Source organism: Macaca thibetana, chromosome 1 (genome assembly GCF_024542745.1).
Source record: "Macaca thibetana thibetana isolate TM-01 chromosome 1, ASM2454274v1, whole genome shotgun sequence".
Lineage (NCBI taxonomy): Eukaryota > Metazoa > Chordata > Mammalia > Primates > Cercopithecidae > Macaca > Macaca thibetana.
Genome location: NC_065578.1, coordinates 137,200,685 through 137,227,160, shown reverse-complemented (window position 1 = coordinate 137,227,160; position 26,476 = coordinate 137,200,685). Strand labels below are relative to the sequence as shown.

Genomic DNA, 26,476 nt, shown 5'->3' with positions numbered 1-26,476 from the left:
GCTGCCAGGACTGCCCACCTTCACCCCTCTACTCCCATCCTCTCATCCACCAGTCATGTTCAGCTGTTCGTGCCCTTCCTCCCTCTTCACTCCCCTCTGTCCTGCCTGATGGCCCCCTCCAGCTGTCTCAGACAAAATGGATGCTGCTTCACTTCTGTCTACTTCTTCTGCTTCTTCACTATCAGGGCCTCAGGGCCTCCCTCTAAACAGCAGGCCAGTCTCTCCTATCTCTAAACAGCAGGCCAGTCTCTCCTAAAAACTGAGATGACCTAGGAAATGAGAGAAAAGCCTGTGCTGCTCCCAGATAAACAGATGGCGAGTGCCTTGGCCCTCAATCCTCCGTGTCCTAGGAGCCTCTCCAAAGAGGCACATTTTTGAGTGCATTTTTGCATTCTTTTTGTTATTGCATAAATGATATGTGTTTATTTTAGAAAAAATAGAAATGAGATCAAATGGAAGGCCGGGTACAGTGGCTCATGCCTGTAATCCCAGCACTTTGGGAGAACAAGACAGGTGATCATTTGAAAACAGGAGTTCCAAACAAGCCTAGCCAACGTGGCAAAACCGTGTCTCTACTAAAAATACAAAAATTAGCCGGGCATCATGGCCTATGCTTGTACTGCCAGTTATTCTGGTGGCTGATGCACAAGAATCGCTTGAACCCAGGAAGCAGAGGTTACAGTGAGCCGAGATTGTGCCACTGCACTTCAGCCTGGGCGACAGAGTGACACTCTGCAAAAAAAAAAAAAAAAGAGAGAGAGAGAACAAATGGAAAAACGTTGTTTTCAATCCTACCACACAGATTTAGAACCAATGTGACCCTTTTGGAGTGTAACTCTCTTCGCTTCTTTCTCCTATGCAGTAGGCACATTAAAACTTGATTTTGGCCGGGCGCAGTGGCTCATGCCTGTAATTCCAATACTTTGGAAGGCTGAGGCAGGCGGATCGCTTGAGCTCAGGAGTTCGAGACCATCCTGGGCAACATGGCAAAACCCTGTCTCTACCAAAACAAACACATAAATAAATAAATAAATAATAAAAATAAATAATTAGCCAGGTGTGGTGGTACGTGCCTGTAGTCCCAGCTACTCAGGAAGCTGAGGTGGAGGATCAGTTGAACCTGGGAGGTGGAGGTTACAGTGAGCTAAGATCCTGCCACTGCACTCTAGCCTGATCAACAGGGTGAGACCCTGTCTCAAAAAAAAAAAAGAAAAGAAAGAACCCCCCCCCTTTTTTTTTTTGAGATGGAGTCTAGCTTTGTCACCCAGGCTGGAGTACAGTGGTGCAGTCTTGGCACACTACAACCTCTACCTCCCAGGTTCAAGTAATTCTCCTGCCCCAGCCTCCTGAAGAGCTGGGACTACAGGTATGCACCGCCACACCCAGTTAATTTTTGTATTTTTAGTAGAAACGGGGTTTCACCATGTTGGCCAGGCTGGTCTCAAATTCCTGACCTCAGGTGATCCACCTGTCTTGGCCTCCCAAAGTGCTGGGATTACAAGGTGAGCCACCATGCCTGGCCAAAACCTTAATTTTTTTTTTTTTTTTTTTGAGATGAGTTTCGCCCTGTCGCCCAGGCTGGAGGGCAGTGGCATGATCGTGGCTCACTGCAAGCTCTGCCTCCCAGGTCACACCATTGTCCTGCCTCAACCTCCCAAGTAGCTGGGACTACAGGCACCCACCACCACGCCCAACTAATTTTTTGTATTTTTGTATTTTTTTTTTCTAGTAGAGATGGGGTTTCACCGTGTTGGCCAGGATGGTCTCGATCTCCTGACCTCGTGATCCACCTGCCTCAGCCTCCCAAAGTGCTGGGATTATAGGCGTGAACTATGGTGCCCAGCCAAAACCTTGATCTTTAAAAATAAGTATTTACTCATGCTGCATGGAAACATGTGATATGCAAAAACCATTTTGTTTTAGGATGGTGGGATTATGGGTGGTTTTCAATACATTAAAAATTATCTTTAATGTTCTTTCTTTCTTTCTTTTTTGAGACAAGTTCTTGCTCTGTCACCCAGGCTAAAGTGTAGTGGCACCATCACAGCTCGCTGCAGCCTCAACCTCCCAGGCTCAAACACTCCTCCCGCCTCAGCCTGCCAAGTAGCTGGGACTACAACTACTACTCCTGGCTAATTTTTTGTATCTTTTAAAGTATGGACGATGGGGATGGTCTCACTATGTTGTACGAGTTGGTTTTGAACTCCCAGGCTCAAGCAATCTGCCTGCCTTGGCCTCCCAAAGTGCTGGCATTACAGGCTTGAGCCACTGCACCTGGCCCTTTATTTCACCTTTTAAGTGAAAAAAATTGTAATTACATCCCACTTCTAATGGGATTTGGCTTACTTATCCCATTAGATGTTTGGCTTACTTATTCCATTATCTATATTAATTTTCTATTGCTGCTGTATTAATTCATCACAAATTTAGCTGCTTAAAATGAAAAAACTTTATCTCACATTTTGTAGATTTGAAGTCTGACTAGGAGCCAGGTACAGTGGCTTCACGCCTACAATCCCAGCACTTTGGGAGGCCAAGGTGGGAGGACCACTTGAGCCCAGGAGTTTGAGGCTATCCTGGGCAACATAGGGAGACCCCTGTCTTTACAAAAATTTTAAAAATTAGCCAGTATGGTGGTGTGAGTCTGTAGTCCCAGCTACTTGGGGAGGGTGAGAGGGGAGGATCACTTGAGCCTGGGAGATCGAGGCTGCAGTGAGCTATGATTGTGCCACTGTATTCCAGTCTGGGTGACAGTGAGACCCTGTCTTTAAAATAAAACAAAACAAAGCAAAACAAAACAAAAAAACAGTCTGAGTAGCCTCAGCTGGTTTCTCTGCTCCAGGTCTCACAAAGACAAATCCCCACGTCACCTGATGATCTGGGCTCTTATCTGGAGGCTCTGGGGGAGGATCCACCTTCAGACTCATTCAAGTATTGGCAGAATTCACTTCCATGTGGGTGCAGAACTGAGGTCCCCTTTCCTTGCTGGCTATCAGCTGGGAGTCAGTCCACCTTTTAGAGGCCACTCACTTTCCCTAGCTCATGGCCTCCCTCATCTTCAAACCAGCTATGGCAGGGCAAGTCCTTCTCCTGCTTCAGATCTCTTTGACATCCCCCTTCTACCTCATCTTTCCTGCCTCCAGCCAGAGAAAGTTCTCTGCCTTGAAAGGCTCATGTGATTAGATTGGGCACACTCGGATAATCCAAGATAATCTCCCTATTTTAAGGTTTGTAACCTTAATTACATCTGCAGAGTCTTTTTTGCTATGTAACATAACATAGTCACAGGTTGCAAGGATTAGGGCCTCGGTGTCTTTGGGGAGAGCGTTCTACCACACTGTCTTCCTGCCCTAATGAGTACACCTTACATTTTGAAATGAAGTCAATCTCCTGCATTTTTTTTTTTTTTTTTTAAATTTTAGCTCACACTCAGCCTGGTGTGAGCAGGCCCATCTTTGCCACTGATTGCATGTGACTGCCTGGAAATCCACAGATCTTTTAGAGAGACAGATGTATCACTGTGTAGCTGGTAGAGTTCTTCAGGTGGGTATTGATATCCTTCTAGTACGCAAAGCAACCATATGCCCTGGTATTTACAGTACCCCAAATGGAAAGGCTTCATTCTGATGTCTTATGGAAGTGATCTGGCCATTTATAAGTTAGAGCCAAATCCTCTCCCACTATCTTCAACAATATTCTTGCCAAATCTCAAATCTTGGCTGTCTTTAGACATTTTTTAGCTCTATTTTTCTTTGTTATTATTTAATTTTAATTTAATTTTTTTTTTTTTTTTTTTTTTTTTTTTTTGGTGAGACAAGAGTCTTGCTCTGTCACCTAGGCTGGAGTGCAGTGGTGCAATCTTGGCTTACTGCCACCTCCACCTCCCAGATTCAAGTGATTCCCTACCTCAGCCTCCTGAGTAGGATCACAGGTGTGTGCCACCACGCCCAGCTAATTTTTGTATTTTTAATAGAGACTGGGTTTCACCATGTTAGCCAGACTGGTCTTGGACTCCTGGCCTAGAGCCATCCACCCACCTCGGACTCCCAAAGTGCTGGAATTATAGACATGAGCCACCACCACGCCCAGCCTATTTTTCTCGTATTATTTAGTTACTATTAATTAGCTTGTAGGTTAGAAATAGTCCTTTATCCTGAAGTACAGGCATGCCTCACTTAACAATGGGGATATGTTCTAAGAAATGCACTGTTAGGCGATTTCGTTGCTGTGGAAACATGGTGGAGTGCACTCACATAAACCTACACGGTGGAGCTTACTACACACCTAGACTGTGTGGTGTAGCCTATTGCTCCTAGGCTACAAACCTGTACAGCATATTACTGTACTGAATACTGTAGGCAGTCGTAACACAATGGTAAGTATTTGTGTATCTAAACATACCTAAACATAGAGAAGGTACAGTAGAAACATAGTGTAAAATATTTTAAAATGGCACAACATCTATAGGGCACTTGCCATGAATGGAGCTTGGAGGACTGGAGGTTGCTTCGGGTGAGTCAGTGAGTGAGTAATGAGTGAATATGAAGGCCTAGGACATTACTGTACACTACTGTAGACTTTATCAACACTGTATACTTAGCCTACACTAAATTTGTAAAACTAAATTTTTCTTTCTTTAATAATTGACCTTTGCTTACTGTAACTTTTTTATAAATGCTAAATTAAAAAGAAACTTTTTGACTCTTTTTTTTTTTTTTTTGAGACGGAGTCTCACTCTGTCACCAGGCTGGAGTGCAATGGCGCGATCTCAGCTCACTGCAACCTCCGCCTCCCGGGTTCAAGCAATTCTCCTGCCTCAGCCTCCCGAGTAGCTGGGATTACAGGCATGCACCACCATGCTCGGCTAATTTTGTATTTTTAGTAGAGAAGGGGTTTCACCATATTCCTCAGGCTAGTCTTGAACTCCTGACCTCAGGTGATCCGCCCACCTCAGCCTCCCAAAGTGCTGGGATTACAGGTGTGAGCCACCACGCCTAGTCGACTCTTTTGTAATAACAATTAAAACACAAGGCCGGGCGCGGTGGCTCAAGCCTGTAATCCCGGCACTTTGGGAGGCCGAGACGGGCGGATCACGAGGTCAGGAGATCGAGACTATCCTGGCTAACACGGTGAAACCCCGCCTCTACTAAAAACACAAAAAACTAGCCGGGCGAGGTGGCGGGCGCCTGTAGTCCCAGCTACTCGGGAGGCTGAGGCAGGAGAATGGCGTAACTCAGGAGGCGGAAGCTTGCAGTGAGCTGAGATCAGGCCACTGTACTCCAGCCTAGGCGGCAGAGCGAGACTCCGTCTCAAAAAAAAAAAAAAAAAAACAAAAAAAAAACACAAACATATTGTACAGATGTATACAAATATTTTTCTTTTTATCCTTATTATTTTATTTTTTGGAGGGGAACAGAGTCCTGCTCTGTCACCTAGGCTGGAGTCCAGTGGTGTGATCTCGGCTCACTGCAACTTCTGCCTCTTGGGTCCAAGTGATTCTCCTTTCTCAGCCTCCCGAGTAGCTGGGACTACAGGCATGCGCCACCATACCCAGGTAATTTTTGTATTTTAGTAGAGATAGGGTTTTACCATGTTGCCCTGGCTGGCCTTAAACTCCTGAGTTCAGCCAATCTGCCGACGTGGCCTCCCAAAGTGCTAGGGTTACAGGCCTGAGCCACTGCGCTCTTTTTATCCTTATTTTTGTCCTTTTTTTTTTCCTTATTCTATAAGCTTTTATCCTTTTATCCTTATTCTATAAGCTTTTTCTATTAAAAAATTTAATTTTTTTTCTAATTTTTAAGCTTTTTTGTTAAAAAATAAAAACACAAACACACAGTAGCCTAGGCCTACATGGGGTCGGGATCATCAATATCACTGTCTTCCGCCTCCACATTTTGTCCCAATGTAAGGTCTTCGGGGGTATTAACACACATGGAGCTGTCATCCCCTACGATAACAATGCCTTCTTCTGGATTCCTCCTGAAGGACCCGCCTGAGCCTGTTTTACGGTTAACCTTTTTTTTTAAATAAGTAGAAAGAGTACTCTAAAATAATAGAAAGTATAGTAAATACATAACAGTAACAGTCATTAATCAAGTATTATATACTATGTATAATTGCATGTGCTGTGCTTTATTTTACTTTATTTTATTTTTTGAGATGGAGTCTCGCTCTGTCACCCAGGCTGGAGTGCAGTGGTGTAATATCAGCTTACTGCAACCTCTGCCTCCTGGGTTCAAATGATTCTTCTCCTGTCTCATCCTCCTGAGTAGCTGGGACTACAGGCACCCGCCACCACGCCTGACTAATTTTTGTTTTTTTAGTAGAGATGGGGTTTGACCATATTGGTCAGGCTGGTCTCGAACTCCTGGATCCACCTTCCTCAGCCTCCCAAAGTGTTAGGATTATAGGCGTAAGCCACCATGCCCAGCCTAGCATGTGCTGTGTTTTTATACAACTGACAGCACAGTAAGTGTGTTTATATCAGCATCACCAGAAACACATGAGTAATGAGTTGTGCTAGAACATCATAATGACTATGATGTCACTAGACCATAGGGATTTTTCAGCTCCATTGTAATCTTATGGGACCACCATTGTGTATATGGTCTGTCATTGACCGAACCATCATTTTACGGTACATGACTGTATAACTTTCTCCATAGACAAGCATAAGGAAACCCAGCTGAATGGGAAAGCTAAATGGCGGGGAATTGCATAAGACAGCTCCCAGATAACATTTTAATCTAATGCTTGTGTCATCAGCAGAGCAGCTTATTGGGGACTGGCATGGGAAGGAGTTTATAACCCATTCTGTGGGATAGAGATTCAACACACTCACGTTACCTCAGGCTGTTTCTTCATCTAAAAAACAGGATGAATAATACCCACCTCATGGGATAGCTGCAAGAATTGACATGTGACAATGCCTAGCCCAGTTCCCTGTTTCATAGTGAATGCTCAAGAAATGTTAGCTCGCTTACCACACTATTGTCAACCCCCATTGCCCATCACCACTATTGTAGGAGTTACAGTGCTTTCTAAAGAGGAGGCAGGCCGGGCACGGTGGCTCAGCCTGTAATCCCAGCACTTTGGGAACCTGAGGGGGGCAGATCACTTGCGGTCAGGAGTTCGAGACCAGCCTGGCCAACATAGCAAAACCCCGTCTGTACTAAAAAATGCAAAAATTAGGCTGGGCACGGTGGCTTATGCCTGTAATCCCAGCACTTTGGGAGGCCAAGGTGGGCGGATCACCTGAAGTCAGGAGTTTGAAACCTGCCTGGCCAACATGGTGAAAACCTGTCTCTACTAAAAAAAAAAATGCCAAGGGCTGGGCGCAGTGGCTCATGCCTGTAATCCCAGCACTTTGGGAAGTCAAGGCAGGCAAATAACGAGGTCAGGAGTTCGAGACCAGCCTGGCCAACATGGTGAAACCCCGTCTCTACTAAAAATACAAAAAAATTAGCCAGGCATAGTGGTGGGCGCCTATAATCCCAGCTACTTGGGAGGCTGAGGCAGGAGAATCGCTTGAACCTGGGAGGCGGAGGTTGCAGTGAGCTGAGATCACACCACTGCACTCCAACCCAGCTGACAGTGCGAGACTCATCTCAAAAACAACAACAACAACAACAAAACCCAAAAAATTAGCCAGCCATGGTGGCACACGCCTATAGTCCCAGCTACTTGGGAGCCTGAGGCAGGAGAATTGCTTGACCCAGGAGGAGGAGGTTACAGTGAGCCAAGATTATGCCACTGCACTCCAGCCTGGACAACAGAGTGAGACTCCGTCTCAAAAAAAAAAAAAAAAAAAAATTAGCTGGGCATGGTGGCACATGCCTGTAATTCCAGCTACTCGGATCGTGCCACTGCATTCCAGGCTGGGTGACAGAGCCAGACTCTGTCTCAAAAAAAAAAAAAAAAAAAAAAGAGGCGGCAGTGCTCGCTTTGGCAGCACATCAACTAAAGAGGAGGCATATGTGAGTGATTGTTTACTATTTTTGGAATGAGAGTTGTGTGAGAAAATAGAAATATAATAAATGAAGTCCTCATCTAACTTTAGCTATTATAGTCTTCAGTGCCCCTTAGAGGTTGGGGGTCCTTTCTTCAGATCATTATGTTGCTCTCATTCCCCATTATTGCTCCTGGAAATTACAAACAGACACAGAGTGAAACATCACTTTTTATTTCTTCTGAGTATCTACATTCAATTGCTTTGGCTAAATTAACAAAAAACACTCAAGTACATGTGGTTTCTGGTGACAAGTTCTCTAAGACAGTGTGGGAAATGACCTAAATATGCACAGGCAAGGCTCAGTCTCCAGAAGGGTGGGCAGGGGTAGGTAGGGGCTATCTGATCCCCAAGGCAATGAAGTCTTAGAGCTGAAGCCCAGCTCCTCCTTTTTAAGAGGAAATGACAACCCAAAGCCTTCTGCGTTTGTTTGAGATCCTAGCTTGTGGCCCTGTCAGATCCAGAAACCAGGCATCCTGATTCCCTGTCCACTGCCCCCAGCCTGAAGCCCTTCATCCTTCCTCTTGGCACCCTCTCAGGGGAACAGGGGCCTAGGTATGTTTACAAAAGTCCAGAATGGGTCAGTATTTGGGGGAAATAGAGATTTGAAGGTTTTAATTCCTCATATAATAGAGCAATTCAGTTCTGTCTAATCATAGGGTATTATTGTTCCAGACTCGGTTAAGAATTTGCCAGAGAACAGAAACTCCCAGCTGAAAATTTGTATCTTGTAATCGGCATGCCAGCATTTCCTACTAGAGCTCAGCATCTGAGCTGCATTATTTACTCATGTAAGTGCTTAGGATGGGTGATGGATAGGAAATATAGGAAATGGAAGGACACAGGGCAAAGGTCATACAGGAGCACTAAATGGGGATGGGGTAACTTGCTAAGTATAAAGTTAAGACCTACATTAAGACCACTTCTATGCACATGTTCAGTTAGAGGATTCAATGGATACACCAGGCACCTATGGCTGGAGTCTCCTTGGCACGAGCGCCCCATCCGAGGCACAGCTGCACTTCTGCACCCTCATGTTAGGCAGGCTGACCACTTGGGGCCTGGTCCTGCCTCCCTCCTTGATGCTGACGATCATGGGCAGCGAGGCAGTCTCCGAGGCGATGCACTGTCGCGGCCCCAGAAATGGCCACTTGACGGCCAGGGCCTCCGGGGGCTGCTGGCAGGTGCCCACACACTCATAAGCCAGGAAGCCCGGGGGCTCCAGCACCCAGTTATCGGCCCACTTCATCCCCTGCAGGTCAATGTACATCTCCTGGCGGCAGCAACGGGTGCCCTCGGTCACTGGTGCTTCAGGGTCACAGTCGCCCTGAGCTCTGTGTGGGCAAGGAGAGCAGGGTCAGAGGTCAGCTGGGAAGGCTGAGGTCAGAATGCCTGGGGCACAGCTTAGTGGACACCTGGGAGGGAGATTTATGATCCAGCTCTCACTGTTTTAAAAGCTGGACATTTGTGAGAAGATGAATGAATAAACATATCTGAAACATAAATAATTAAATCAGCTACTATTAATTAAAGGTCTCCTAGCAGGCCGGACACTGAACTAGGTACTTCACATGTATTATCTCAGGTGATGTCTGCATTTCATCCTCAGGTAGGTTCCAACATTATCCCCATTCCACCTGAGGCCACTGACACTCAGAGGTGTTCGGTGACGTGCCAGAGGACATGCAGCCAGTGGAAGGCAGAGCTAGATGGAGGCCAGGCCGACTGGTTCCAAGGCCTCTTCTTAACCACTGTGCTATGCAGCCCCCATCTGCTCCAGAGAGCTAACTTGTCCATAAGGAAAGAATTCACCAAAGCAGGAGGGAAGCTCATCTCCCCTAGTAACCGCTAAAGCTAGGATTTTTCAAAAATTTAATCACGAAGAAGGATAAAGTGGAAGTAGGTGATTACAATCATGTGTATATGGAGTCAATGGCAACATAAAAATCCATTGAAAATTATCAAAGATAAATAAAATGAATAATACAATTTCTGTTTTGTTTTTGTTTTTTTTTGAGACAGGGTTTCACTCTTGTTGCCCAGGCTGGAGTACAATGTTGCGATCTTGGCTCACTGCACCCTCCGCCTCCCGGGTTCAAGCGATTCTTCTGCTGCAGCCTCCCAAGTAGCTGGGATTACAGGTGCCCGCCACCACGCCCAGCTAATTTTTGTATTTTTAGTAGAGACGGGTTTCACCATGTTGGCCAGGCTGGTCTGGAACTCCTGACCTCAGGTGATGTGCTGGCCTCAGTTCCCAAAGTGCTGGGATTACAGGCATGAGCCACCATACCTGGCCTTACAATTTTTTTTTTTTTTTTTTTTTGTCGTTTTTTAAAAACTTTTTAAAAAAAATTTTTTTTAAGGATAGGATTTCACTGTGTGGCCCAGGCTGGTGTCAAACTCCTGGCTTTAAGCAATCCTCCACTTCAGCCTCCCAAAGTGTTGGGATTACAGGCATGAGCCACGCGCCTGGCCTGAATAATACAATTTCTTTCTCTTTTCTTTTTTTCCTTTTTTTTTTTTTTCCTGAGATGGAGTCTGGCTCTGTCCCCCAGGCTGGAGTGCAGTGGTGTGATCTTGGCTCACTGCAACCTCCACTTCCCGGGTTCAAGCGATTCTCCTGCCTCAGCCTCCTGAGTAGCTGGGATTACGGGCGCACGCCACTACGCCCGGGTAATTTTTGTATTTTTGGTAGACACGGGGTTTCACCATTTGGTCAGGCTGGTCTCGAACTCCTGACCTGGTGATCCACCCACCTTGGCCTCCCAAAGTGCTAGGATTACAGGCCTGAGCCACCACGCCTGGCCAATAAAACAATTTCTACCATTAGAAACCCTGACATGCAGTGGGCAATCGCTGGCATCCTGGGACAGTCTGCACCACGCTCCCCCCCAACCCCTCGTCCACCGCCACCATCCGGTACCCCAGACAGTCCTGGGGACGGGGTTCTGGACCACCCAGTGGTTGCTTGTCTCTGGTCTGCACAGTCCGGCACCTACCCATAGTCCCTGAGGTCCAGCGTGTGCAGTTCCAGCTGGGGCTCCCCAAGCCCGGCCGGCGCCCCCTGCGAGGCAAAGCGGACCAACTTGTGGGCGCCGGACGCCAGCGGGCCCAGGTGCTCCCTCTGCACCGACACTTGTAGCAGCAGAGGAGGCCGGGGCCGGCTTAGCTGCTGCCAGAAGTTCACGGCCTCAGTCACGTCGAAGACCTTCCAGCCGCTCTCGTGGACGGACACCAGCCTGAGACACGACACGGAGACCCAGCGCTGCGTGAGGGCGGGGACTGGGACGGGCCCCAAGGGCCCCGCCCCGCCCCCCGCGTCCCCGCCCCCAAGCCAGGCCGAGCAGCCCCCTCCCCCTGCCCTGCGCGCCCGCGCGACCCCCACCTGGAGTCGATGAGAGAAGTGCGGTTGGAGCCGTCGTCGCGGACGCGCAGCCACTCGACGGTCACCCGGGCCCGGGCGCTGCGCGGGGATAGCCGCCCGTGCCTGTGCAGCGTGGCCTTGGGGACCGGCTCCTGGAAGAGCCGCAGTACGGCCTGCACCAGCTCGCTGTTGGGCGGCAGCCGCTGCTCCATGCCGAACACCAGCAGGTGGGTGCTGGCCTCCGACGCCAGGAACCTGCCGGCCACCTCTGGGGACAAGAGCAGGGTCAGCAGGGCCTCCCCGGACTCCAGGGGATCTCTGAGGATGGCAGGGACAATGAGCTGGCAGCCAGGCCAAGGAGACACCGGCCCCTGTTCTATCTCTGGGGCAAGCCCGATTTAAAAATCTCTCTTGGATCTGGGTCTTGTTTAGTAACAGTTTACATCCAGCAGGCAGGGGCGACTGTGGGACCCCGGGCTAGCAAGTTTGCCTCAGCTGAGATGCTAGGAGCAGAATCCTCACCCAGGTGCCCGGCCTTGGGTCTAGCTCTGGGCACTGAGGAGCTAGGGAGGCGAGAGGCTGCGGGAGGATTCAGGCCCAGCTGCACCCCTGACAGCCAGGTATAACCCAGGTAGTCTACTTAGGTATTTTTCAGTTATCCAAACATGCTTCTATCCACAAGAACTCACTTTGATGTTCACAGTGCTGGGAGATGGCTAAGACATAGTCATACCCCTGTTCCAGATGAGCACATGGTGGAGAGAGGATATTAAAGCCATTTACTCAAGGTTAGGTTCAGACCAGAGTGGCAGTGTGAAAACAGACCCCGGGAGTACAGCTGCACCAAGTTCCTTGAGGCACACACTCACCCGCTCCCCCAGCTCTACTTTTTCTCCTCTACCCTCCCCTTCTCTGATGCCTTGGTTTTTCCAACAGGTCTAGCCTGGTGCAGCTCCCCTGGGCTAGAGGGGGGCCCTCAGTGCACAGCTGGAGACCCTGGGCCCAGGCCTGGCCCCTCCTCACTGCTCCTTGGACCGTGGCCCTCACACAGCCTCCCACAGAGTCCTAAAAGGCCAGGAGCCCTTTGACACCACCAGAGTGGGCACAACCGGCCTGTCCCTGACCATGGGACCGGGGGCAGCAGGGAGGGAGGGCCTCACCTCGGAAGCTGTGGCTGAACCTCTTCCCGCGGGAGCGGTCCCCATGGCTGCGCCGCAGCAGGGCCACATACTGGGCCCTCACGTGGGCGGGGATGACCAGCTCCTCCATGTCCACCCTGTCAGGTACAGGCACCTCGCTGAGCTGCAGCTGCTGCAGCAGGCTGCCCAGGAGCTGCTCCCCAGTCATGGCCACCCCCGGGCCGGCCAGGGGCAGCACCCAGAGTGCCCAGCAGAGCCACAGGGGCCGCATGGTGCTGCTCTGGAGGAGCAGGAGGCAGAGTGGAGCTGTCCTCTAAGGAGACTGAAGGAGGGTCTTAGGCAGCTGGGCATGCTGAGAGCCAGGCTGGGCCAGCTTTATAGCTGGCCCTGGGCTGGCCTGGGGTGAAGGGAAAAGGGAGGGAGGGAGGGAAGGAGGTCACACCCCTGGGACCTCCTGGGAGCTCACAGCCAGACAGGTCCCTGAGTCTGGAGGAGGGGGCTGTCTCGAAAGAACAGGGCTGTCTGGATGCCACCCAGGCCTGGGGCCTGTGATTGTGCTGTCAGCAGCGTGACAATATTTTTAGTGCTTGTTTAATTTTCCTGGCCTTACCCCAGCCCCGTTCTATGAAAAAGTTAGTCTATTCTGTGTAAAAGAAAGTCCTGCTAGCCAGCTGCTTAAATCTCTTTAAGTCTCTTCTGGAGGCTGGGCTGGGTCCAGGTTTGCAAATCATAAAGGAAGGGCGGGAAGGATTCTGCCTTCCTGCTGGTTTGGATCATGTTCACAGAAGCCCCTTGGTCATCTCTCTCCAACCCACACTCCTTGCACACCCCCTGCCTCTCCCCACACCAGGGGTCCCTCAGGGTTGTCTCACCATCCCTGCCCTCCCCGCATGACAGAGGATGCTAGACACTGTCAGGACACAAATCTGGCAGCGCTACTGTTTTTGGGAGTCCCAGGAACAGCAATTTCAGCAAGTGCCTTTGCAGTCACATGACCACAGCACAGGAGTCCCCCCTTCAGACAGCAGAATTATTCTGGGGTGTGCTCTCCCCAGTGAGCTGGCTGGCCGGTTCGTGCCACCAGCACTCAGCTGGAGCCCAGGGCTTTTAGTAGTGTGTGTGTTGGGGGAGTGTTTAGTATCAGAGAAGGGGGAGGGATAAGAATAACACTGATAATAATCATAATGGACACAGACGAGGGACAGGAACCTAGAAAGCAGAGGCCAGAGCTGCCCAGAGGCATGGCCTGTTCAAAGCCATAGGTACGGGTGGCAGATTGAGGTGGGATCCCCCCTGTGTCTCCTCAGACACACATTTTAGACTGGCTGCGTTCACATATGAGACCTGCCATCTGCCAACTGTTTGACCTGCTAGCAAGTTAGTTAACTTCTCAGTGCCTCAGTTTCCTCATCTACAGAAAGAGGGTGATGATCATGAGGTCTTCCTCATAGGGTTAGTGTGAAGATTAAATGCATTAGTACATGCAGGATGTTTCACTAGACACTAACACCAGTGTCTAGTGATAGGTAAACACTCTGTAAGGGTTTGCCGTCATTATCTGCCTAAATTCTGCAATCACAGGGTCGTGGCTTTTTTTTTTTGAGACGAAGCCTCACTCTGTCACCCCGGCTAGAGTGCAGTAGCGTGATCTAGGCTCACTGCAACCTCTGCCTCCTGGGTTCAAGTGATTCTCCTGCCTCAGCCTCCCAAGTAGCTGGGACTACAGGTGCATGCCACGCCTGGCTAATTTTTTGTATTTTTAGTAAAGATTGGGTTTCACCGTGTTAGCCAGAATGGTCTCAATCTCCTGACCTGGTGACCTGCCTGCCTTGGCCTCCCAAAGTGCTGGGATTACAGGCATGAACCACCGTGCCCGGCCAGGTCGTGGCTTTTTATAAAACTATCAACAATAATAATAGCACACATTTCCTGAGTGCTTACTATGTGCCAGTTATTGTTCTAAGCTCTGAATGTGTATTCACACAGCCCTTAGGAGGCAGGTGTCAGTTTCAGGTGCCTCTTGCAGATGCAACGTCAGAGTACTGCCTGGGGAAGTGACCTGCTCCCAACCTCAATGAAGGGCTTGGGAGCTAAATGGAGTGTCTGTCTCTGTAGGCATCTCCTCCTGGCACTGGCATAGGGGATTTGAGGATGTGCAGGGGGAAGCTCTTCCCAAAACTCCACAGCCTCACTTGCCCATGTTCTGTTGCATGCAAGGTGAGTAAGGATGCTGGAGGAGGACAAGGACCCTGGGCTGAGGGGGCTGGCGGGCAAGGGGCATCCCCCTTCACCTTCTAAGTGGGGGCACTCTGGCCCCTTTGTGGGAATGCTGTGTCACTGATAGGTCTCTCCATGTCATCCCCCTGCTTCTGTCCTCAAACATTTCAGGCAGAGGAAGAGGGAATCTTCTGTTGCTCGAAGCTGGAATTTCTTTTGGATGAAAGCCCAGGGACTTCATGCCACCATATATATACACATATACATATGCATTTGCTTATGTATATGTATATGGAAGTCTCATATTTGAACCCAGCCAGTCTAAAATGTGTGTTTGAGGAGGCGGCGAGGGGCTCTCCCACCTCAATCTGCCCCCAGTACCTGTGGCTTTGGACAGGCCATGCCTCTAGGCAGCTCTGGCCTCTGCTTTCTAGGTTTCTGTCTCTTGTTCTGTGTCTGGAAATGACCTGGGCTCCAGCTGAGGGCTGGTGGCATGAGCCAGTCCACCAGCTAACTGGGGAGAGCACACTGCAGAACTATTCTACTGTCTGAAGGGGCTTTTAGTAGTGTGTGTGTTGGGGGAGTGTTTAGCATCAGAGAAGGGGGAGGGATAAGAATAACACTGATAATAATCATGATGGGCTGAGTGTGGTGTGACTCACGCCTGTAATCTCAGCACTCTGGGAGGCCAAGGCAGGAGGATCACTTGAGGCCAGGAGTTCGAGACCAGCCTGGATAACATAGCAAGACCCCATCTCTACAGATAAGCATAAATAATAACCACAATGGCTAATAGTGCTTGTGGGCCATGCACTATTCTGAATGTTTTATATTTATTGTTAACTCTTTATTCTCACCATAACTTGAGGAGGAAGTTGCCATTATTATTTCCATTTTGTAGATGAAGAAACTGAGCATAAAACTGTTGTCTGACAAGCCCAAGGTCATAGAGATAGTAGGTGCTAGAGCTCAGGGTATCTGAAGAGAAGGAACATGGATTTGGTCACATGTGTCCACAAGCCAAGGTAAGAGGAAATACAGAAATCCTAACAGCTGACCCCAGGGTGGGAAAAGGAGACCCTTGGGGTCATAGAATCATGCATGACCTCAGCTGCTTCTCTGTTTCCCTTTCCTTTTCTCTCCCATCTGTATTTCCATGGGATTTGTGTAATTCACAAGGTGGAATTCGAATCCCATCTTGGCACTCATCTCCCATAGTTGGAACATCCCGTGAAATATAAATTCCCACCACTGTTTCCGGTCCAAACAGGACCTCCTGTTCTCTCTGTGACAAGCGTAGCTTTCTTCAAAAGAGAAGCTGTTGCCTTCCTTTGCAAGTGATTAACAGGGGAAGGACTTACTTGGTGCAAACATTTGGGTCTTAGGCCAAAAGGTGCAGAAGTGTCACATTTACAGGCAAGCCAGGACCTGTGGGCCTCAGTCTCTGGAAGCTGTTCTGGGCTGGTGTTTCATAAATATGCAATAGTCCACTACCCTTGCCGCTGGGCGACAGGAAGCCCTGTGGCTTATCACTAGTGCCAAGGATATAACACCCAGGCTGTCCTTGCATGCCACTACCCCCTCCCAAAAACTCAACATGTAGACCCACTGGGAGCTCCCTGAGGCTGGATGCTCACGATGAGACCTCGCAGGCCCCTGTTCTGGTTCAGCAGGGACCTGCTGTTCCAGGGCTAAGGGAGGCCAGGCCCCTGGTGCTGCTGCTTCTCTGACCTGCAGATGCCCATGCGAGGTTCTTTTCCAGCTAGGAAACACCATAGGGCTGAGAACCTCTGGAAGTCCCCGGGGGTTCAGGAGCTCCTTCTATACCTGGGGTAACAGACCAGCTAAATGGAAACCTCATTTCCAGAGAAGATAGTAAAGTGGAGGGACCCCCCCACACACACCTTCTTGATTCCCTGTCTCCTCCAGATGTCTCGCTGATATTTCTGCATCGGCCTCTCAGCACAGGACCCTCAACGGGAAGTGAAACTACACAGTCAATATCCAGCCTCTCTAAAAGGACTGATCCTGCTTGCAGGGCTGGGTGTTTGGGACGTAGTGCTCAGGGTGGCCCTGGGGGCTGCTGGTAGCCTAGGCAAGTGGTCCACGATTGGGAAACTGAGATCCCTTCCTGATGTTGGGGACCTCCCTTAGGTGGAGGAGCCTGGGAACATTTAGCACCAATGGAGGGGTTTGTCCAGCCAGGTGACTTACCCTCTTTATTTCACCTGCTAGTTTATAGAATCAGAGAGAGCTTAGTGCTGAAATCGGCTATCCAGGTCATGCTCCTGCCCCCATGTTTTAGAAACAAGAAAACTGAGGCTTAGAGAGATGATAACTTCCCCAAACACACACAGTCAATGATCGATGATCAATACCCCCATAAAGTCAGGTCTTCCCACTCCCAGACCAAACTTCTTTCCACGCCCTCAAACTATTTCCAGTGCCCAGTCCTGCCCTGACCCCCTGAAGCCAGTAGGGTCATCTGTCAGCCCCAGGCAAGCTGGGGACTCAGTCAACCTAGGGTCGTGGCTGGGTAGGGGGCAGGGAGGCGTGAGAAGCAGACAAACAGACAAAGGCCAAATCCCCCAGACTCCTGAGGCCCAAGATACAGGCCTGGGTCCTAAATGTGGATTCCCAGCAGCCTGAAGAGTTTTGTTAGGGAAATAAAATAATTGGGCAATTAGCTAGCGGCCAAAAGAAGAGCTCAAATGTGGATTAGGAAACTTTTTACAATGGGCTGATTAGTCGTCAGGAGGGAGGGCAGCCACCCTTTGTCATGCAGCGGAAGGAGCTGGGACTCTGAGGGTCTGAGTGGAGAGTCTGGCTATGGGGTCAGGTCAGGCTTGAAAAATTGTAAAACAGCCTCTTCTGTCCTGGTGGGAGGGAAGGTGTTTGGAGAACAGGGAATACTACTAAACCAAGCTGTCTCAATCAAAGATTACAGCAGTGGAAAAAATGCAGACTGTTTGTGAACCTGTATTGTTAGGGGTTTTAAGATGTTGTGATGACTTTTTTTTTTTTTTTTTGGGAGATGTTATGTTGCGGATGCTCTCAGTGTAATTGTGAGGATGTGGGTGCTTTGCACTGCCAGCTGTTTTGTTGGTGTACATATCCGTTAGGACTGAGACACTTAGGACCAAAGTCTTCTCCAACCCAGATGACCTTCAGATAAGTCAAACTTCTCTGCTTGCTCTGACCTCTCTGGACCACTCCTGTCTCCCTAATCTGGTGTTATCCGGCCCAGCCGTCCCACCTGCCCTGCTTGGCCATCATGGAGCCACGAGGCAAGCTGCCCCTGAGCTTTCCTCACCTCCTCTCAGCCCCAAACAGCTTTTCCACAACCCACTGCTCCAGCGCGTCCCACCTTCCACCAGGTCTGGGATTGTTCATGGGGGAGTTTCTGGGGGTAGTGATTTCTGTCCGGAATCACCTGAGAAACCTGTGTAAATACAGATTCCTGGACCCCAACTCAGGCCTCGTGAATGGACTTTGCTGTTCCCCTGTGCCCTGATTTCACCTGGGGACACATCTTCAACCACCTCCCTTCCCTCGGATACACAGTTCTCCTGACCTCACAGGATTCCCTCGGCCTTTCTTTAGGATCACCCTGTTCTAGATGGAAAATGTTAAAGACTTTGCTGGGGGCAGTGTCCAGGAATCTGAGTGTTCTATGCACATTAAGATTCTATGCGCATTAGGTTTGAGAAGCAGGGGAGGGTGAGGATAGGTTGGGGCCAATAGAAGGCAAAGAGGCTGCCGGAGAATTCAGGTGAGAAGAACCCCATCATTCCATTAAACTTATAACCTGGCCCTTCTGGATGATTCCTCCACGTCCTGATTGCCAGTGATGAGAGAAAAGAACACAAATGGGAAAAAACTAGAAAAACATTTTTTCTTCAGGTATTTTCTGGACTTTCTCAGAAAATTTGAGAGTAAGAACAGGTGAACAGAGAGGTTTCTTTTCTCTCTCTCTAAATACCCTGAACATAATCATGTTATATGCAAATTCAACATTAAAACATTTATTTATTCATTTATTTCTTTGAGCCAGAGTCTCACTCTGTTGCCCAGGCAGGAGTGCAGTGGTGCGATCTCAGCTCACTGCAACTTCCACCTCCTGGGTTCAAGTGATTCTCCTGCCTCAGCCTCCCAAGTAGCTGGGACTACAGGAGCCCACAAATATGCCAGCTAATTTTTGTATTTTTAGTAGAAGTGAGGTTTCATCATGTTGGCCAGGCTGGTCTCCAACCCCTGACCTCAAATGATCCACCCACCCTGGCCTCCCAAAATGCTGGGATTATAGGCATGAGCCACCGCACTTGGCCTCAGCATCATAACGTTTAATACTCCAAAGTTAACAGTATGTAGGTCAATAGATCTATCAAACTGTAATTATTTCCATTTTCCTCTAAATTTTTGTTTCTTCTCCACCCCCCCCCGGCCTCCCTCTCCTGCGAAAAACCCTTTTGAGTCTTTCCCACAGCTTCAATACTTCTGGAAATTTCTCCTACGAAACCCCCGACATAGGAGGCAGGAGACCAAGGTGCTGATTCTGACCCATGCCTGCCTGGGAACACTTAGTCTGCCATTTCCATGCCCATGCAGAGCAGTTCCTATCTTGCCCCGATCAGAAGCCACTACCATGACTCCCCACATCACAGACAGAAGTTTCTCCTCCTTAGTTTACCTGGAAGCTCTTCTCCAGGTCCCACCCTGGCTTTCCAACCCCCACGTCCTGCCCATGCCACTGCCCTCCGCCCCCAGCATTCTGGGGCCCTGAATGGTCATCTCTTTGCTCATTCTTTTTCCCATGCCTGCGTGCCCTTCATCTCTTCTTTACCTTTGAAATCACGGCTTATCTGGCAAGCGTCGGCATAACACTCATTTTCTTCATGAAAATCCTCCTGTCATGTTCTGACCACTCCTGCCTCTCGCTGCCTTGCTCATCGCTGTGTCTTCCGGGTGCACCTTGGTCCCTCATGAACACAGTGGGATGACACCTTCTCCTGGCATCGTGGAGAGATGTGCCCAGGTGCTCCCACACAGCACGGGCTCAGCAAAGGGATTCCCTCTTGCTCCATCCTGTAATTAAGATGAGCACAGTGCCTAGAAAATAATTGGTGCTCAAATGCTATTTGCTGAAAGAAAGAAAAAGAGAGAGAGAATAGATGGATTATACCTTTTTTTGCTAAGAAATTTAAAATGGAAAATGTGAGACATGAGATTTTAGTTCACATTAAGGCCAGTATTCTTTAAGGAAACTGGTAACCAACAAACACAACTTAAAAGTTGAAAAAACAGACTGGGTGTGATCGCTCAATGCCTGTAATCCCAGACCTTTGGGAGACTGAGTCTGGAGGATTGCTTGAGTCCAGGAGTTTGAGACCAGCCTGGGCAACATACTGAGACCCCATCTCTACAAAAAAATTAAAAATTAGCCATGTGTAGTGGCATGCACCTGTGGTCCCAGCAACTCAGGAGGCTGAGGCAGGAGGATGCTTTGAGCCCAGGAGGCAGAGATTGCAGTGAGCCAAGATCGTACCACTGCACCCCAGGCTGGATGACAGAGTGAGACCCTGTCTCAAAAAAAAAAAAAAAAAAAGAAAGAAAGAAAGAAAAGAAAAAAGAAGGCCGGGTGTGGTGGCTCACGCCTGTAATCCCAGCACTTTGGGAGGCCGAGGCGGGCGGATCACAAGGTCAGGAGATCGAGACCACGGTGAAACCCCGTCTCTACTAAAAATACAAAAAATTAGCCGGGCGCGGTTGTGGGCGCCTGTAGTCCCAGCTACTCGGGAGGCTGAGGCAGGAGAATGGCGTGAACCCGGGAGGCGGAGCTTGCAGTGAGCCGAGATCGCGCCACTGCACTCCAGCCTGGGCGACAGAGCGAGACTCCGTCTCAAAAAAAAAAAAAAAAAAAAAAAAGAAAAGAAAAAAGAAAAAAAAATACAGTGAGGATGGTGAGAAGTGTCTCTCCTATTCTGACACCTAACCCCTGGTCAGCTTCCCCAAAGCAGCACTGTATCTTGTATGCACTTCCAGGACAGTCTAAGCTTGCCAAAGCCCAGGTGTGTGGTAACACTGTGTATGCAGTAACATTGTTCCCCTACGCCCTGATTTCATCTGGGGACACATCTTCAACCACCTCCCTTCCCTCGGAGATACAGTTCTCCTGACCTCACAGGATTCCCTTGGCCTTTCTTTAGGATCGCCCTCTTCTAGATGGAAAATATTAAAGACTCAGATGGTATCATGTCTTCTAGGCTGTGGGTAGTGAGTCCATGAAGCAGAGGGAGTGTTCTCACCAGCCCAGGGAAGAGGATCCGTGGGGGCTGTGGTATTGATAATGAGGGTCGTTACCCTGTTCCCTAATCTCCAGAGTGTGGCTGATAAGCAGGGAGGGAGGATTTGCACATTCTGACAGATAATTGGAAAGGTGGGTCAAGTAAACAAAATTCAGAATAATGAATATGGAGTCATTTGGGAATCCCTGGGATAAGCCCTGTCACGCTGGGGCAGATCCTTTTCTTGGAACCTTCAGCATTTTATCAGCAGCTAAGCCCTGCAGCTGTCATGTAGAGGAAACGAGCTTTTGCCATCCACACTGGTGAGAAGCTAGTGGCGTGTTTGACCCCCTTCCTGCACGTTCATTAGGGAATGTGACACTCCAGCCACCAAGCGGCCCTGACACCTCCTAGAAACACTTTTTGCTTCCTCTGCAATGCAACCCTAAGCTATCCCTTCAGCATTTGGCCTGCCTCTTGGTTTTGGAGCCCTGAGAGGTTCCTGGTGGGAGCTGATGAGTTTTCCAAAGAACCTTTTGGGTGGGTAGGGGTGTGTGAGTGTGTGTGCGTGTGTGTGTGTGTGCATGTGGTGTATGTAATTAAAGACATGTCTTGGTACAAAATCAAATAGCACAGAAGGGTCTCCAGTGAAAAGCACTAAGCACTAACCTCCACTCCACCTTTCCCCACTCCAACAGTCAGTTCTGAGGGTTTACCTCCAAAACAATCAACACAGTACTTCTGCCTCTTTTTTTCTTTGCTTTTTTTTCTTTTCTTTTCTTTTCTTTTCTTTTTTTTTTTTTTTTTTTTTTTTTGAGATGGAATCTCACTCTGTCGCCCAGGCTGGAGTACAGTGGCACGATCTCAGCTCACTGCAACCTCCCCCTCCTGGGTTCAAGTGATTCTCCTGCCTCAGCCTTCCGAGTAGCTGGGACTACACGCATGTGTCACTACGCCCGGCTAATTTTTTGTATTTTTAGTAGAGATGGTTTTTCACCATGTTGGCCAGGATGGTCTCGAACTCCTGGTCTCAGGTGATCCACCCACCTCGGCCTCCCAAAGTGTTGGGATTACAGGCGTGAGCCCCTGCGTGTGGCACTTTTTATTTGTATTTATTATTATTATTATTATTATTTTGAGACTGAGTCTTGCTCTGTTGCCCAGGTTGGAGTGCAATGGTGCAAATTTAAACAATACACTAAAGCCTCTATTTCCTGCTCCCCAAGCTTTAGGGAATATCTCAGTGTTTCACCAGGTAAAGCCAGACAATGAGATACCCCTCATCTACCACCTCTACCAGCTACATCCTTACCTATGCATGCTCAGGTCTGACAACCTTTACGTTCTGTTCAGTCCTTTGTTTACAAATTGATTTTTTTTTTTTTTTTTGAGACGGAGTCTCGCTCTGTCGCCCAGGCTGGAGTGCAGTGGCGCGATCTCAGCTCACTGCAAGCTCCGCCTCCTGGGTTCACGCCATTCTCCTGCCTCAGCCTCCCGAGTAGCTGGGACTACAGGCGCCCGCCACCTCGCCTGGCTAGTTTTTTGTATTTTTTTAGTAGAGACGGGGTTTCACCGTGTTAGCCAGGATGGTCTCGATCTCTCGACCTCATGATCCGCCCGTCTCGGCCTCCCAAAGTGCTGGGATTACAGGCTTGAGCCACCGCGCCCAGCCTACAAATTGATTTTAAATGCTGAAAACACCAATTGATAACATTATTATATAATTTTTACATTAAGCAAATAAATTTCACTGAAGAAGATGTAAACAATCCTGATAAGGCCGGGCACGGTGGCTCATACCTGTAATCCCAGCACTTTGGGAGGCCGAGGTGGGTGGATCACCTGAGGTCAGGAGTTAGGGCCCAGCCTGGCCAACGTGGTGAAACCCCGTTTTTACTAAAAATACAAGAATTAGCTGGATGTGGTGGCGCGTGCCTGTAATCCCAGCTACTTGGGAGGCTGAAAGGAGGTGGAGGTTGCAGTGAGCCAAGATCATGCCACTTGTACTCCAGCCTGGGAGACTCTGTCTCCATAATTGAATAAATAAATATATAAATAAAAATAAACAATCCTGATAAAACAAAAACTTCCATATTCTAATACGCCTTCATCTTCCCTGCCTCCCTGCAAACTGGTTTTTTTACATTTTTTTCTTCCTTTTTTTTTTTTTTTAGAGATCGGGTCTCGCTCTGTCACCCAGGATGGAGTGCAGTGGTGTCATCACAGCTCACTGCAACCTCAAACTCCTGAGCTCAAGCAGACTTCCCACCTCAGCTTCCTGAGTAGCTGGGACAACAGGTGTCCGCCACCACACCTTGCTAATTTATTTTTGTAGAGATGTAGTCTCTCCATGTTGCCCAGGCTGGTCTCAAACTCCTGGGCTCAAGTGATCCTCCTGTCTCTGCCTCCCAAAGTGCTAAGATTATAGGTGTGAGCCATCATGCCTAGCCTCTGAAAACTCTTGCAGGGTAATTAATCATTGCCATCATTCTGGTATATATCCTTTGAGACATTTTTTCTATTAATTTATACTTATGTATACATATAAAATATGTATTTTGCATTCTTTTCTCTTTCACATAATTGGGATCAAACTGCACATAACTCCATGCAACTTGCTTTTCTCACTTAACAGATGTCTTAGAGATATTTCCATGATGGCCCACCAAGTTCTATTACATTCTTTTCACTGCTGAATAGTATGTCAAAGTGTAGAAGCGTTCCTTTGGCTTGAGCCCAGGAGTTCAAGACCAGCCTGGGAAACACAGTGAGACTCTGCTTAAATTATTTTAAAAATTAGAAGACTTCCTCGATGGACTTTTAGATTTTTTCCACGTTACAAACAATGCTGCAATGAAAATTCTCAAGCATTCCTCTTTGTGCACCTGTGGGTGGGTATTTCTCTAAGTTAGATAATGAGAACTAGGGAGAAGGATGTACACATTTTACAGTGTTATCAGATTCTGACAAATTGCCCTCCAAGAAGTTTCCACCAATATATAGACCCATTCATTTGTATGAGAGAGCCTATCTCCGCATGTCCTTACCCTATTTTTTTTTTTTTTTTTTTGACAGGATCTTACTCTGTCACCAGGCTGGAGTGCCATAGCATGAACATGGCTCACTGCAGCCTTAACTTCCTGGGCTCAAGTGACCCTCCCACCACAGCCTCCTGAGTAACTGGGACTATAGGTGTGCACCACCATGCCCAGCTAATTGTTTTTATTTTTAGTACAGTCTTGCTATGTTGCCCAGACTGGTCTTGAACTCCTGAGCTCAAGTAATCTCTCCCGCCTGGGCATCCCAGAGTGCTGGGATTACAGACTTGAGCTACCTTGCCTAACCCTCACCCTATCATAATTAAGCTCTACAGACTTGCTAATCTAGTGTAGGGTAAGGGTGGGGGGAAATCGCATGACATTGTCTTTATTTTTAAATTTTTTTATGTAGCTTTAGAGTTGGGGTCTTGCTATGTTGTCCAGGCTGAAGTGCAGGGGCTATTCACAGGCTTGATCATAGTTCACTGTAGCCTTGAACTCCTGTACTCAAATGATCCTCCTGTCTTAGCCTTCTGAGTAGCTGGTACACAGGGCAGGCATCACTGTGCCCTGTGTATTTACTTATTTTGCATTCCCCTGATAATCAGTGAAATTGAATAGCTTTTCCAATGTTTATGTGCCATTTATATTTCCTCTGCCTGTATTTCTATTGTGTGGGTTGTCTTTTCCTTAGCAGCAACTCTTCATATACTCTGGATACAGATTCTTTCTTGATTATATGCATGATGAATATGTACTTCCAGATCATGACTGAGATGTTCCCCTTTTTATGGTTTCTTTTCAAATTGATAGTAAAATACTTTGTTGAAGTCAAATGTTTTAATCTTTTTCTTTTTGCATATTATTTAAGGATGCCTCTCTTACTACAAGATCTATGAGCCCTTTTCCTCTGTAGTTCCTTTTTTTTGAGATAGATTCTCACTCTGTCACCCAGACTGGAGTGCAGTGGCGTGAGCTCAGCTCACTGCAACCTCTGCCTTCTGGGTTCAAGCAATTCTCCTGCCTCAGCCTCCCAAGTAGCTGGGATTAGAGGCGCCTGCCACCACGCCCAGCTAATTTTTATATTTTAGTAGAGACGGGGTTTCGCCATGTTGGCCCGGCTGCTCTCGAACTCCTGACCTTGTGATTTGCCCGCCTCGGCCTCCCAAAGTGCTGGGATTGGAGGCATGAGCCACCACACCCGGCCTGAAGTTCTTTAACTGTGAGAAACCTCTGCCTTTTCTGTCTTCTTTTAATACTATCTCATCCTACCAACCCTCTTCATCTCCTCTCTGTGATCTCTGTTCTCTAGATCTGGAACTGATAGAATCTCTACATTTCACCTTTCCTTTGTTTTTCTCTGCCCTTGGTCTCACATTCTGAAATATCATATCTTTATAGTTTACCCCTTCTGTTGCTGTCTTTTAAACAAAGTTTTTATTTTAGAATAATTTCATATTGATAGAAAAATTGCAAAGATGGTACAGATAGTTCCCATATATCCCACATAAGTTTACTCTATTATTAACATTTACATTAGTATGGTACCTTTGTTATAATCATTGAAGCAATATTGACACAAAATCCACACTTTACCCGATTGTCTTAGTTTTTACCTAATGTCCACTTTTTGTTCCAGGATCCCACTCATCACACTACATTACATGTAGTTGTCTTGTCTCCTCTTGGCTGTGACATTTGGGTTTTTACTTTCACAAATAATATTAAAATGTCCAAAGCTTCTTTCTTATTATGGAATCATTCTGAGAATATGAATTATAATTTTAAAGTATTTTATGTTCCCCCCAAATATTTGTTTGCTCTACAGTCAGTTCTTCAAAGGGGACCAACCTAAGCCATCATCTATTACTGTAGAGAAAGTAGAGCTGGGAGCCGTCATGATGAACACTTGTTCTTGGACAAAGACTCCCATTGGGCAGCTCTCCCATTGTGAATTTCAGCCACCTGTGCTGACTGCAATGGACAGGAGCATATGCAGTGAGGCCTTATCCACTGGGAGGTCCATGGGGGCTGTAAGCACAAGAGGCCACCTTGGATATCACCCAGATCCCTTCTCAATCCTGGGGGTAGTGACCTCAGGGCTAGGTGGCCCCTTCCCTCTGTCTTGAGGAAGCCTCCCCTAAACAAAGGAGCACCCACCTGTACCCAGAGCCTGGAGAACCCTCTGAGGGATGCAGATTGGGAGACTGTATGCAGAAGCCCAAACTTTACCAAAACACCGGTAGAGTCCGTGAAAAAGGAAGGCTCCAGCTAGATGGATGGGATGACCTCTGTAAGGCAGTCTGGGGACCGTCTGGAGGCCGTGAGGATGTCAGCTCTCACTGGAGTGAACCAAGCCACCTTTTCTTTTTTCTTTTTCTTTTTTTTTGAGATGGAATCTCACTCTGTTGCCAAGCTAGAATGCA

The 26,476-nt window shown here is 48.1% G+C and overlaps 2 protein-coding genes across 3 annotated transcripts in view; one reads left to right on the top strand and one right to left on the bottom strand.

The window, feature by feature from the left end:
- LOC126937204 (histone H3.3A) overlaps nucleotides 1–26,476 on the top strand; it is a 403,313-nt gene that overhangs the window by 262,651 nt on the left and 114,186 nt on the right. The window lies entirely within an intron of this gene.
- LEFTY2 (left-right determination factor 2) lies at nucleotides 8,167–12,888 on the bottom strand. 2 transcript variants are annotated; one of them, XM_050760536.1, is made up of 5 exons: nucleotides 12,533–12,888; nucleotides 11,612–11,640; nucleotides 11,394–11,509; nucleotides 11,008–11,247; nucleotides 8,167–9,342 (listed from the first exon to the last, which is right to left on the bottom strand). In XM_050760536.1, exons 1-5 carry the CDS (start codon nucleotides 12,780–12,782, stop codon nucleotides 8,979–8,981), a joined length of 999 nt encoding a protein of 332 aa, XP_050616493.1. In that variant the 5' UTR covers nucleotides 12,783–12,888; the 3' UTR covers nucleotides 8,167–8,978. The 2 variants fall into 2 exon arrangements, with proteins under 2 accessions (XP_050616493.1, XP_050616489.1); XM_050760532.1 differs by having other exon boundaries at nucleotides 11,394–11,640; nucleotides 12,533–12,859.